This window comes from Drosophila willistoni, unplaced genomic scaffold (genome assembly GCF_018902025.1).
Source record: "Drosophila willistoni isolate 14030-0811.24 unplaced genomic scaffold, UCI_dwil_1.1 Seg169, whole genome shotgun sequence".
Lineage (NCBI taxonomy): Eukaryota > Metazoa > Arthropoda > Insecta > Diptera > Drosophilidae > Drosophila > Drosophila willistoni.
Genome location: NW_025814128.1, coordinates 6137220 through 6150322, shown reverse-complemented (window position 1 = coordinate 6150322; position 13103 = coordinate 6137220). Strand labels below are relative to the sequence as shown.

The following is a 13103-nucleotide window of genomic DNA, read 5'->3' as shown; positions in this document are numbered from 1 at the left end:
GAGCCATGGGAAGAGATGCCCGCTCTAGTACCTCTAGTACCCCCCGTACCGACTTCCGCGGCCGCCATCACACCGGCCACTTCCGCCTCCCGCAGCCTGGATGAGCAACTGGCGACGCTGCAGAAACAACATGAGTTGCTACAGCTGCAGCATCAGATCCTCAAGCTGCAGCAAGGGATTGACGAATTCCAAGCACCGAGGCAGCAAGTCAGTGACGTGAGTGTCATTGAGAGCATGGTGGCTCGATTTTCAGCGGATAACGCATATGACGTGAAGAAATGGCTGAATGACCTGGAAGACGCATTTGGAATTCTGCAGTTGAACGACCGCCTACGTTTGATCGCATGCCGTCGCATGCTGGAAGGTACGGCGGCGGTGCTGCTGCGCACGGTATCGGTGCACAGCTACGAAGAATTAAAAGCAATCCTCTTGCGAGAATTTGGACGCTCGTGTAGCGTCGAGGAAGTGTACCACGCTCTGCGTGGCCGGCGCATCAAGGCAGGCGAGGGATGTTTGAGATTCGCAATCGAGATGCAGGAGATTGCCATGAATGCTCCGATACCGGAGAACGAGCTGGTCGACCTGATAATTGATGGATTGCGGGACAATTCTACTCGAGTCGGCATGCTGTACTCAGCCCGGACGGTGGCCGAACTGAAGCCCTTACTGGAACGTTACGAACGCCTCCGTATGCAGGCCGCTGCCTCCCGACAGAGCAACAGCGTGAAGGCGCAGTCAACAACAACTGCCGTGGCGCCTGGAAACAAATCGTCGGGCACCGCTACGAGTGAGACCAGATGTTTCAACTGCTCAGGATGGGGGCATTACAAGAGTCAATGCCCGAAGCCAATAAGACCGCCGAATTCGTGTTTCAAGTGTGGCATAGAGGGCCACATCTACAAGAACTGCCCGTCTCGAATTGGGAATGCCACCAACATCACTGCCGCCGCCGCTGATGAAGCGGGAGATCGACTAGACCATTTACAACTGGTGAGTGTTGCTTTTGTTTGTGATGAAGTGCAAGATAGGAAATTTATAGATATGTTTTCTCTCCTTGATTCGGGCAGCCCAAAGAGCTTTATCCGTGAATCTGAAGTCCCCTCCAACTGCCGTCTTAGCCCCCGTACTTTGAACTGCCGTGGCCTAGGAAATAGCCAACTTCTGTCCTTAGGCCAAGTTCAGTGTAGGGTTCGCCTCCGCAACACACAGATAATACATACGTTTGAAGTCCTGACGAACCAAGCAACTGAACTGCCGATGATTATAGGTAGAGATCTTCTGTATAAAATTAATATTAGACTATGTAAACTGAAAGAACTGAAATATGAAAAAGAATCGTTGATACTCATGAATAAACAGACTGAATGTATAAATCCAAAACTTACTGGTGTTCTGAAGTCCTTTGACATATTTATGGAAGAGAGAGTGATACTGCCGTATGATAGGAATGAGATTGCATCTGCCGAATTGTTGTCTGATTCTCCCCTTTTGAAAACTTCTGCTGTACCTTCGGAAACATTGAACGATGCACTTATGGCGATAAATTCCATTGAGCTCCCTGCTGTCAGTGAATTAGACTTTGATATAGAGTGTGATAGGAATGAGATTGTGCCTGCCGAATTGTTGTCTGATTCTCCCCTTCCGAAAACTTCTGCAGTACCTTCGGAAACATTAAACGATGCACTTATGGCGATAAATTCCATTGAGTTCCCTGCTGTCAGTGAATTAGACTTTGATATAGAGCCCGCGTTACGGGAAGAGCAAACCGCAGCCCTTAAGTCTATTATTTCCGCTTCGTATGTACAAGTTGATCCAGATTTAATCAAGCCCATGAACTATGAGATGAAAATAGAATTGACTAGCCAAACTCCGATTTTCTTCCGCCCCCGCCGTCTGTCGCACCACGAACGCATCGAGGTGCGTGAGATTTGTGACGATCTCTTGAAAGCTGGCATTATTCGCCACAGTAGTTCCCCTTACGCTGCCGCGATTGTCCCTGTACGCAAAAAAGACAGCACGCTAAGAAAGTGTGTAGATTACCGCCCGTTGAACAAAATTACAGTTCGAGATCATTTTCCGATTCCTCTGTTAGATGATTGCATTGAACATCTGGGTGGCAAATCATTCTTCACCATCTTGGACTTGAAGAACGGTTTCCACCATGTGAAAATGCACCCAGACTCAATCAAATATACTGCCTTTGTAACCCCTGATGGCCAGTTTGAATATGTACGCATGCCCTTCGGACTTTGTAATGGCCCTCCGTGTTCGCTAGATTCGTTTATTTTGTCCTTAAGGAATTTATAAACCGAGGTCAACTGGTGATATATATGGACGACATTCTAGTCGCGTCGCATGACTTTGAAACCCACCTTGAGATTCTGAAGGAAATATTGTATGTGTTAAGAGTGAACGGGCTATGCCTGAAGCTGACGAAATGCCGTTTTGCGTATAGGGAACTAGAGTACTTGGGCTACTTAGCCAATTCCGCCGGTATCACGCCTAAACCAGCTCATATTCAGGCGATACGGGATTTGCCCATTCCAAGGGACAGCAAGGAATTAGAGCGTTGCCTAGGCCTATTCTCATACTTCCGCCGATTTGTATCAGGTTTCGCTAAGATTGCGTGTCCGCTGTCCCGATTGTTAAGAAAAGATACCCCTTATGTCTTCTCCGATGAATGTCTGGAAGCTTTCCGAACACTGAAGTTGAAACTGATCGAATCCCCAGTGTTATCTATTTACAACCCGAAGTCTGAAACAGAGTTACACTGCGATGCTAGTTCAATTGGTTTCGGAGCAGTGCTCCTCCAGAAACAAACAGACGGTAAATTACACCCAGTGTCCTACTTCTCTAAGATGGCCTCCGCCGCTGAATCGAAACTACACAGTTATGAGCTAGAGACGTTAGCTATAGTGTATTCCTTAAAACGTTTTGAGACATACCTTAAGTTCATCCCGTTCAAAATCGTGACCGATTGTAATTCCCTTGCGCTGACACTGAGAAATGGTGGACATTCCGCCAAGATTGCTCGCTGGGCCCTGCTGTTGGAAAACTATAACTACACGATTGTACACCGCTCGGGGTTGGTATGCCCCATGCTGATGCTCTGAGCAGAATAGAAACTGCCGCATACGTTGACGATATAAACCTCGACTTCCAACTGCAGTTAACCCAGAACCGGGACCCTGAGATTGTCAAACTCCGAGATGAGTTAGAGAAATATGAGATAGCGAATTTCGAACTGCGAGATGGAGTAGTGTACCGCCTGTCCTCGACGAGTATACCCCAACTTTATGTCCCTTCCGAAATGGTAAATCATGTCATACGAGTAGTGCACGAGAAGCTTGGCCATATGGCCACGGAGAAATGTTGTGCACAGATCAAGAAGCATTACTGGTTCCCGTGTATGAAGTCTTACGTTAACAATTACATTAAAAATAGCCTCAAGTGTATCTACTACTCCGCGTCCGCTTCGGACCACCGTGTCACGCTACATAGTATTCCGAAAGTGCCCCTTCCGTTTGATACCGTCCATATTGACCATTTGGGCCCCCTTCCGTCCATACGTTCTAAGAAAAAGTATCTTCTGGTTGTCATTGACGCTTTCACCAAATTTGTGAAGCTATACCCTGCCGCCACGACTAATTCACGTGAAGTATGCCAGACATTAGAATCTCAGTATTTCGCAAATTACAGTAGACCCCGCCGAATCATCAGTGATCGAGGTACCTGCTTTACTTCCTCCGAGTTTGAAGAATTTCTGAAGGCCAAAATATAATTCATGTGCTGAATGCCACTGCCTCACCCCGGGCCAACGGCCAAGTCGAACGGGTTAACCGTGTGTTGGGCCCCATGTTGGGTAAACTGACGGAACCTGTGGACCACGCAGATTGGGTCCAACAACTGCCGAACATAGAGTTTGCATTGAATAACTCCGTCCACTCCACAACCAAATTTGCCGCTTCCGTACTTCTATTCGGTGTTGAACAACGAGGTGTGGTAGTAGATGAACTAACCGAACGGTTGGGTGAGAGAACTGAGGAGGTCGATGCCTCAGAGGTAGACGTCCGGAGATTAGCCTTCCGTAACATTGTTAAGTCCCAAGAATATAATTCGGAATATTATTCGAAGCATCACCTCCCTGCCGTTAGTTTTGAGGAGGGGGATTTCGTAGTTATTAAGAATGTGGATACTTCGGCAGGCACGAACAAAAAGCTTATCAGGCGGTATCGTGGTCCGTATGTGGTTCATAAGAAACTTCCGAATGACCGATATGTTATCCGGGATGTAGAGGGCTCCCAAATCACCCAACTACCATATGATGGGGTCCTAGAAGCCTCCAAATTAAAGCTATGGGTTGCCCCTGATCAAGATTGCACTTCTGATAACCAAACAAAGGCGACACCAGCCACTTAAGATTCTTATTTACCCCCTTCATTGTTAACAATTGGAATCGAGGTCGATTCCTCGTCAGGACGGCCGAGTTGTAAGATTCCAATTATTTAAAGTCTGTTAAATACTCATGTATATACCGAAACCTGTATTGTAGTATCGATTGTTAGTAATAAGTATCGACTGTTAGTAATAAGTATCGATTGTTAGTGATAAGTATCGATTGTGAGTAATAAGTATCGATGGTTAGCGATAAGTCCTCGATCGGTTGAGAGACGGCGTCTCTCTTCTCTTCCGGCGACGAAACGAACAAGTTGTCTCTGCGCAGACGACCAGAATCAAATCGGAAAAATACTAATCCATCCTTCTATTTATTATTTAAAATATAGCTATTTACAGTATGCACGTATGTATGTATATAGGCTGCAAGGGGGAGCGGTATTTTGTTCGCGGTGATGGAAAAATATATTTGTGTGCGAAAAAATTAGAAATTTTTGTGGAATATATGTATGGATAAAAATATGTATATGTGGATATGAATATATATATGTAAAATTTTATGTATGGAATAATATGTATATATATGTATGTGGATATGAATATATATATGTAAAATTTTATGTATGGAAAAATATGTATATATATGTATGTGTATGGATATGTAAAATGTTGGAGTATATATATATGTATTTAAAATTTTTTTTTTTTTTTTTAAATAGGAAAATGTGGAATGGCGATATGCAGAGGTGTGAATGGATCGGATTTCTTTATATAAATTAATTTTTTTCTTTTTTTATATATTCTTTTGCTGTGTCTAACCGATATGCCCCAACTTTATAGGGTGTCGCGGGACACCAGAAATGTCTAAGTGTGGCTTTTATACGTGAGAGGGTGGTTCACTTTCGTTTTTTTTTTTGTTTTTAAATCTTTATTAGTTGTAATGAAAATTTTCTTCTCTTCGTTAGAACCACCTTTCACTGCGCGCACACTTTTCCCAGGAGTGGACTGTTTTGCACAAAACCTTTATTTTTGGATTTAATGTAGCACTGGATAAATTTGTAATTTTTTGTCACATTCACACACTCTGCTTGCATATATATATTTTATGTAGGAGAAAAAAAAATATATATTGGAAATAGGCAAATAAAAATATGGCGCCTTATATACTTGGCCTATTTATGCCAAAGTGCGAGGAAAAAAAACTTGAAGTGGGCGAACCAATATGGCGCCTTATGTACTGGACACATATATATGTATGAAAATTTGGGGACCAAAATTTTCTCTCCTTTGAGGAGGAAAAATTTGCGCGAAAGTAATTTTACTTGGATTAGGAGAATCAAGGGCAACAATTATATGTATGTGAGTATGGGTACGGATGCTGGAGGTATGTACATGTACTCATATACCTATAATTTGGAAAAAATTACTTAGCTTGAAATATGGATGAAATTCCACCGATGCTAATGGTTCGAGAGGATCTTAGTATCCGGCTCGAAGGACCAAATGATTATGTAGGGGGGTCGAACTTCCTTCTGGTTTGGGGCAGCTAGATGAATTTTCCCTTTTTCTTCTTTCCTCCCAGTAAATTGTTGACACGCAGAGAAATTTCACTTCACTTGTACGTATATTCAGGTATATAATTCAACTAAAACTAGCTTACTTAAGAGCAGGGCACCAAGCCCCGCTTGGAGCGAAGTGTGGGGAATTCTTTTGTGGGGAGAGCGATGGGCATCATCGGGAGAGCGGCGCGAGGTGAAAGCTTTCGCCTCCTTTAACCCTTGTGTTGCCCGGTTGGGCATAAACAGATATAGTGGTCCGATCCTGATGGTTTTCATACTTTTCCCGGGTAATAAAAAACACCCATTTCAGCCCGATAGCTCTTAAGACGGCTGAGTAAAACGCAAACGCACAGACGGACGGACGGACATGGCTATATCAACTCAGCTTTTCATGCTGAAAATGCGGAAAATAAAGGATCGGACCAATTGTCGAAAAAAAAATCCGAAATTAAAGTAAATCCGACCCAAAAATAATAATTTGTAGGTATAAAATTTATTGTTTTTGCTTACAAGAGAAATTTGTAGAAATTCTGGTAGCGTTGATATGTAACCATAAACGAAAAAAATAAAAAAATAATGGAATACGTTTCCCAAAAAAAAAGCATTTTCAGGACTTATACATATGTTTAATGTCTATATGGCTATTTTACTTACATACATATGTATATCGAAAATTTGAAAAACATCGATATTTGCAAAATGTTGACAAAATCGATATGTTGTCTCTAAGTGAAAAGTATATTAGTTTTTGACACAATGGATCTACTTAAAAATATCAAAAATAAAGAAATATTAACTGAAGTAAAGTATTCTAAGGCTTCCTTTTTAAACGCTTTCTTTATGTTTGTATTTTTCTCATAAAAGGTTCTTCACCTTTCGGTGGACTATTTGATCGGAAACATAAATGACCAACAAGCACTTCGGTTATCTCACAAATATGGATTTCAAAATTCGAATGATTTTCTTCTTGCCACAAAATCTATATCACAGTATTACAGTATCTGCTGTTTAGATCGTTGTGATACGGAAAGCTGGATAATTGGATCCAGATTAAGACCTGAATTGTGTCGCATAGTAATTGCAGTATTAAACGCACGTCAACCAGAAGTATTAAAACATATGAATCATTGTGAATATTCAAAAAGTAATCAAATCATCAAGTCTTTTTTTTGGGATATTCGTTTAGTTATCGGTGATTGTGTTTTTGGTGGTTCCATGAGTCAGGTATTAAAACTAAGTTTAGTTCTCAAGCAACAAAATGCAAAAAATCAGAATATTGTCTTTCAAATGAATAAACAAAGTGCTGAGAAGGTAATTGCCGTATTGGAGCATATCCTAGCAAACAGAAAACGCTGAGGAATTTTTAATTCTTTAATGTGTTGAATTATATTACTCTCATTTAAATGTACATATATGTATATACAAATGTGTTGCAATCGTAGCATAAGTTAATAATAATGTAAATACATTTTTTTCCACTAATAAACGGATATATGAACCATAAAACTGCATTTCGGTCTGATGAGTCCATATTGAAATACAGCATGTGAGGGATGCCAGAGACTACTCACTCAACTAATGCCTGCAGCTAGATATTGGTTTTTATAATAGTAAGCACAACAGCCAACAACGATAGAAACCGCTGTAGTAACTATTACAGATTTTGGCGTCAACAGGATTGGTAGCCATTGACTTAATCTTAATTTCCCAATCGCGAACGGTGCACGGTTTAGTTGTTTTTTGCGTCGTTCCAAAATAATCGTATCCTCTAGCCGTCGTTGTTCTTTTCTATTTACAATATGAAAGTATTTCATAGAATGACAATTTTTTTTTTTTTTTTTTTGTTAATATTAACTTACTCTTTGTGTAAAAGTTGTTCTACTTCATTTTCGATTACTGTTAAACTGTATGTGTCGTACAATTTACTAGAAATCGTTAACAATTCTTCAAACGGAAGGTCTTCAGGTAACTAAAACAAATTTTGAAGAGTAATTTAAAATGTCTTGTAACGAACTTTAGAGAACATACTTTAGAGAGCACACAATGAACAGATGCCATATCACAGTCCTCCAACATGATTTCATCAGCACGATACAACAAAATTGCAGCAGTCACAAATATTGGAGCATGCATAGGTGATGCTAAGAAGTAATCGTATATGCGTACAACTGTCTTATAGGAGTTTAAACTGTGACCAAACCAGGTCAAATACCACGGCAAAGCAAACAAAGTGCCCACGGCTGAGCGCTGCAAGAACTCAAAGAGTTTAGGGTTTTCAAAATTAACAATAGGCCAAATGAACATAAGACGCCTTTGTGTGGCTTCCATCGTTTCCTGCATGCACTCTGAGAAATGCGTTGTTGAAAGTTGCTTCATAATGGCATAAGCGACTTCTTCGCCACTGACTAATAAAAACGTGACTGCCACGTCATGGTAACCTTGATAATAACGCAAATTTGAATACTTCTTCATCACCCTTAATATAAGAACTGTAAGCTGGTCTTGCAAGGCAATACGCTGTTCATAAGGGATACCCGGCGGAAATCGTTTAAGAGAACGATTTACATCCAGCAAAACTTGGTTATACTCTGGGTGTCCCTGTAGTTCACTTAGACTTGGAGCACGTTCCAATAAAGCCAAATCCACACCTGCTAACTGTGGCCACAAAATACGTCGCAAATCGTCAGTCACTAAACCAAACGATGAAACGGCAAGGTACCGCAACTTTGATGGATCTAAACATTGGTCGGTGCTCTGTTGTAAAATTCGTTCAATCTCTAGTCGCTTCTCGATCTCGCCGTCAGATTCAGGACCTTAACAAATATTAGTTTTAGCCGATCCATTACATCAGAATACAATACAAGCCCCATACTTATCTCAAAATTAAGACCCGGCTGATCATGTATTTTTAATTCCCGAGCGTCAATCAGATTCATGATTAAAATATACCTTGCCGCTGAGGAATCTACAGATTTGATACGACAGTCTTCTTATTTTAAAATATTAAAAATAATATTGGGCCATTGCTGCAATTGTATCTTATTGTATTGCATTTAACGTTACCATTTTAAGAACTGCTCGAATGTTGCTAACGAATACCTTATTCCCACAAAGCAACATTAATAACACCAAAGTGAAATAATATAATGTAATGAATGCAACACTAAAAATTTGTCATTTACTGGAAAACATGTGCCATTCACAGCGAAAATGCAAACAATGAATGGAAATTAAAAAAAAACAGAAAGAAACAAAATTGAAATATAAATAAATTTTGCAATGGGATAAAAAGTTCGTCCCAAGGCATAAGTTTACCTGAAAAGTTTTATAAAAATATATGAATTTAATTGTTACGTTCGAAAATAAAAAAAATAACCTAAATGGTTTACATATTTAATTCTACGATTTTTTCAATGTAGACAATGCAATAAATACTTACAATACATATATTATGTTTAGGTTCAATTTAGTTAAAACGCTACTGAAGGGATAATTATAAGACATATTTCGAATGAGATCTACGTATCTACGTGCGAAGAGACTAAAACTACGTACTTTTAAAAAATATTGAAAACAAATTTTAAAACTTAAAATTTTTGGGTAATATCAATATATTATGAATTAAATAAAAAAGATGATATTTATATTGGGTTAGCAGCACTAAATTCCGTTTCCGTTTCGAAAAAACGGAAATTCAACCCAAATGTTTCCCATCTTGACGGAGTTAACCCAAAATTTGCTTGTTTTGCCACATAGCAGTGCTAATGTTGAGCGTTTATTTTCAGAAATTAATTTAATTAAGACAAATAATAGAAACAAATTAGACACGGAGACTTTAAAAGGATTGCTTCACACCAAAAGTGGATTATAGGAAAACTTAGAGCCTTCTGACTAACACATAAAATATTTTAATCAAAACATGTATAAATTTTTGTAAAACATGTACATAAATTAATATGTATAATTTAAACAATGTAATTTGCTTTCTAAAACGACAAATGAAATTAATAACAACGAAGTACAATACAGTTAATTTAAAAATTTAATGGTTTATTAATTTTTTTTATTGTTTTTAAGCTTTAAAAAATAGTACGTAGATATCTACGTATTTCAGCAAAATTGTGCTACGTAAAAATACGTAGATTTTAGAGCCTGGCTCCATTTAAGGTCTTAAAATATGAAAAATTGTATAAATTACTTACTATATATTTAAAATATTAATCTTTTTTACAACAGTTGCAGAAATTATACATTTTTCTTTTTCTTGCTGTACTTTGCAACAAGTTTGCCTATTGCAGCCGTAAAATCAGCTGTTATGAGATGGTGGATTGTGCCAGTGGGTTGCTGTTTCAAATCCATCATAAATTCCAACCTTAAAGGCGAACATTAGATTTTAATATAAAATCGTTGTTTTCGTTGACAGCTATAGGAAAAGCAAGATTTAGACAAAAACCAAGCGGCCGAGGCTACTTTGACCGCGTCAAAGTTTGTATACCCTTGCAAGTTTTTTGGTAACTCTTTCCTTACCTATATTCATCAAAGTGGAAAAACGTTTTATCTAAAAAGGCTAAAGTTTGCGAACAATCTTACAATCTTAGAACAGGAAATAACTATGATATTGATCAAAGTCACTGTTTTCCACCGATCGTTCCTTTGGGAGCTATATGATATAGTCAAAAGATCTTTATCAAATTTAGGCACAGTCATTAACAGATATATTAAACTAACAAATGTTTAATTTGAAAGCAATTGCGTTAAAAGTTACGAAGTTATTGACAAAAGACACTGTTTTCGACTGATCGTTCATATAGGAGATATACGATATAAACTCTCTAATATTAAGTTTCACGACAATAGCTCAGAAAATAACGAAGTTATTGAGAAAAGTCAATGTTTGTGACTTTAGCCTTTGTATGGGAACGATATGATATAGTGGTCCGATGGTCCATGTCAGCCCGTCCGTCCGTATGAACACGTAGATCTCGGAGACTATAATAGCAAAAAATTTGGTATGTAGTCACGTTTAGTATATACAGTTGTCGAGTTTGTTTCAAATTTTTGCCAGGCTCCCTACTGCCCCCGCAAATTAAATAAAACCGGTTTTCTCAAACACTACACTAACTAGAACCACCAAATTTGGTATGTATATTTGCTGAGTAAATGCGCACATTTCGCATGTGTAAAGATTTTGCCACGCGCCTTTCCACCCCCGTAATTTGAAAAAACTATATTATCTCCTCTAATTTTCTACCTTGTGCAATCAAGGTATTTGATATTAAAATCAAGCAAAGTACCCAATTTGATCAAAATCGGACTAAAAATAGCCAAGTTATGCATATAAACGGTTTTCCCTAACACCGGCGTTAGACGTTGACTGGTGCTCTAGGGTGCTCGTTTGCTTGAGTGAGCGAGATAATAAGATCTGCTTGTAAAAAGCATGTGAACAGAATTTTTTAAAAGTACGTGATCACATTTGTTATAAATTTGAAATATTTGGTTTACTTGTGTTGGTATACCTAAGTCGGTGAGACGACATACTTACTTAATTAAAGTTAAAATTGATTTCTCATTAATTGGTTGTCTGCTCTAAAATTAACTAAATAGTTGCCACTAATGCGGTTGACTCCAATGATTATATTCTTTGTTGAATGTGTGACAATGCAGTTCAGGCGAAGTGTGCAGGTTACACAGGTAGAATATAGGATTCAATTTTGATAGGTGGTGGCCAGAAGTATGGATGTGAGGTTTGTCCTGAGGTCGAGAATGAGATGCGAACATCTATGAGACAGACCAGAGATAGCTTAGACACTTTGAGGGCTGGTTTAAAAAAACTCCGAGCGGAGCTGACTGCGGTAGAGACTCACTTCAGAAGCTTATCTCTTATGAATGAGTCTCGAAGACGTAAAAGGAACAATCCTTGGGGTTTATCTCTTGATCCGGCGGCGTCTCTTCTCGTTCACGACCGGTCTTATGTACCATCTGCACACAATTTCCAGCAATATAAATCGTTTAAGTGCCCGGTTATGAATCCGGTCAGTGAGAAATTTGGAGCAGCAATACTGAATACACCCGTATAACATAAAATAAAACAAAGTCCCTAGAGCCCGAATGTTACACAATTACTTAATCAAAAGAGATGAAATAGAAGCTATGAGGATGTTAATTTAGCTTCGCGTCTAAGCCCTCCCAACCAATGATTTTGCAGTCGCAAGAAAGAAGTCGGGAAAATCCCAACACAAATTTAGCTCACCGCTCACACTTCGCCACAAGGAAGATCACACAACATTTACTCAAACATTATAAATGATATTTAATCACGAGGGTTACGGAATACCAAAATACTTCAATAAGTCGGAAACTAAAATGATGATTCTTATAATAAACGATAATCAAATTAAATAATTGGATCATTTCGGCCAACCAAAAGCCAAATTAGGGATAATATGTTTTGTTTTGGTGAATCTTAATTGTAAGCTGGATATACTTTATCTTACCCGGGTAATAAAAAGCACCCAAAAAAAATTTCATCCCGATAGCTCTTAAGATGGCTGAGTAAAACGCATACGCACAGACGGACGGACAGACGGACATGGCTACATCGCTCAGCTTCTCATGCCGGTCAAGAATTTATATACTTTATGGGGTCGGAAACGTCTCCTTCTGTGCGTTACAAACATCTGACCAATTTTATAATACTCTCTGCAAGGGTATATAAAGTAAATAAAAATGTATCAAAAAAATATATAAAGCATTATGAAAATCTTCGACCGAGCTGGGAGTCGAAACCCGGCCGCCCGATCGCCAAGCGAGCACACTAACAACAGAGCCACGTCGATACTTTGAAAAGTGCCGTCGAGTTCTGTAGTTAAGCACGCATCTCATTTTCGCATTGTCGCTAGCTCGTCGAAAACTCAAACAGTCTGCGAGCGAGCGATTGAAATGCGATGTTGTACAACTTCCCGTCACACACACACTACGAAGCCTGAGCATGTACCGACGAGTGTACACATACAAATGCAAAACGAGAACACAGCGACACAGACATACGTTCATCGTTCTGCGATCTGTGGCAGACTGAATTATTTTCGAAACGTAGCGACACTGCTGCGAGCGAACGTTTTTCGCTCTCGCTGCGGCCGCTCTCTGGGG

General features: G+C 39.3%; 1 protein-coding gene and 1 long non-coding RNA gene across 2 annotated transcripts; one reads left to right on the top strand and one right to left on the bottom strand.

The window, feature by feature from the left end:
* Positions 1–6651: 6651 nt before the first annotated feature.
* LOC124460967 lies at positions 6652–7258 on the top strand. The gene is made up of 2 exons (XR_006954871.1): positions 6652–6755; positions 6819–7258. It is a non-coding gene; the product is annotated as an uncharacterized LOC124460967 (long non-coding RNA).
* A 53-nt stretch (positions 7259–7311) lies between these two features.
* On the bottom strand, positions 7312–9010 carry LOC6652710 (TBC1 domain family member 20). The gene is made up of 4 exons (XM_002075045.4): positions 8827–9010; positions 7983–8767; positions 7814–7923; positions 7312–7742 (listed from the first exon to the last, which is right to left on the bottom strand). The coding sequence occupies exons 1-4, from the start codon at positions 8888–8890 to the stop codon at positions 7526–7528; spliced, it is 1176 nt and encodes a 391-aa protein (XP_002075081.1). The 5' UTR covers positions 8891–9010; the 3' UTR covers positions 7312–7525.
* Positions 9011–13103: the final 4093 nt, after the last annotated feature.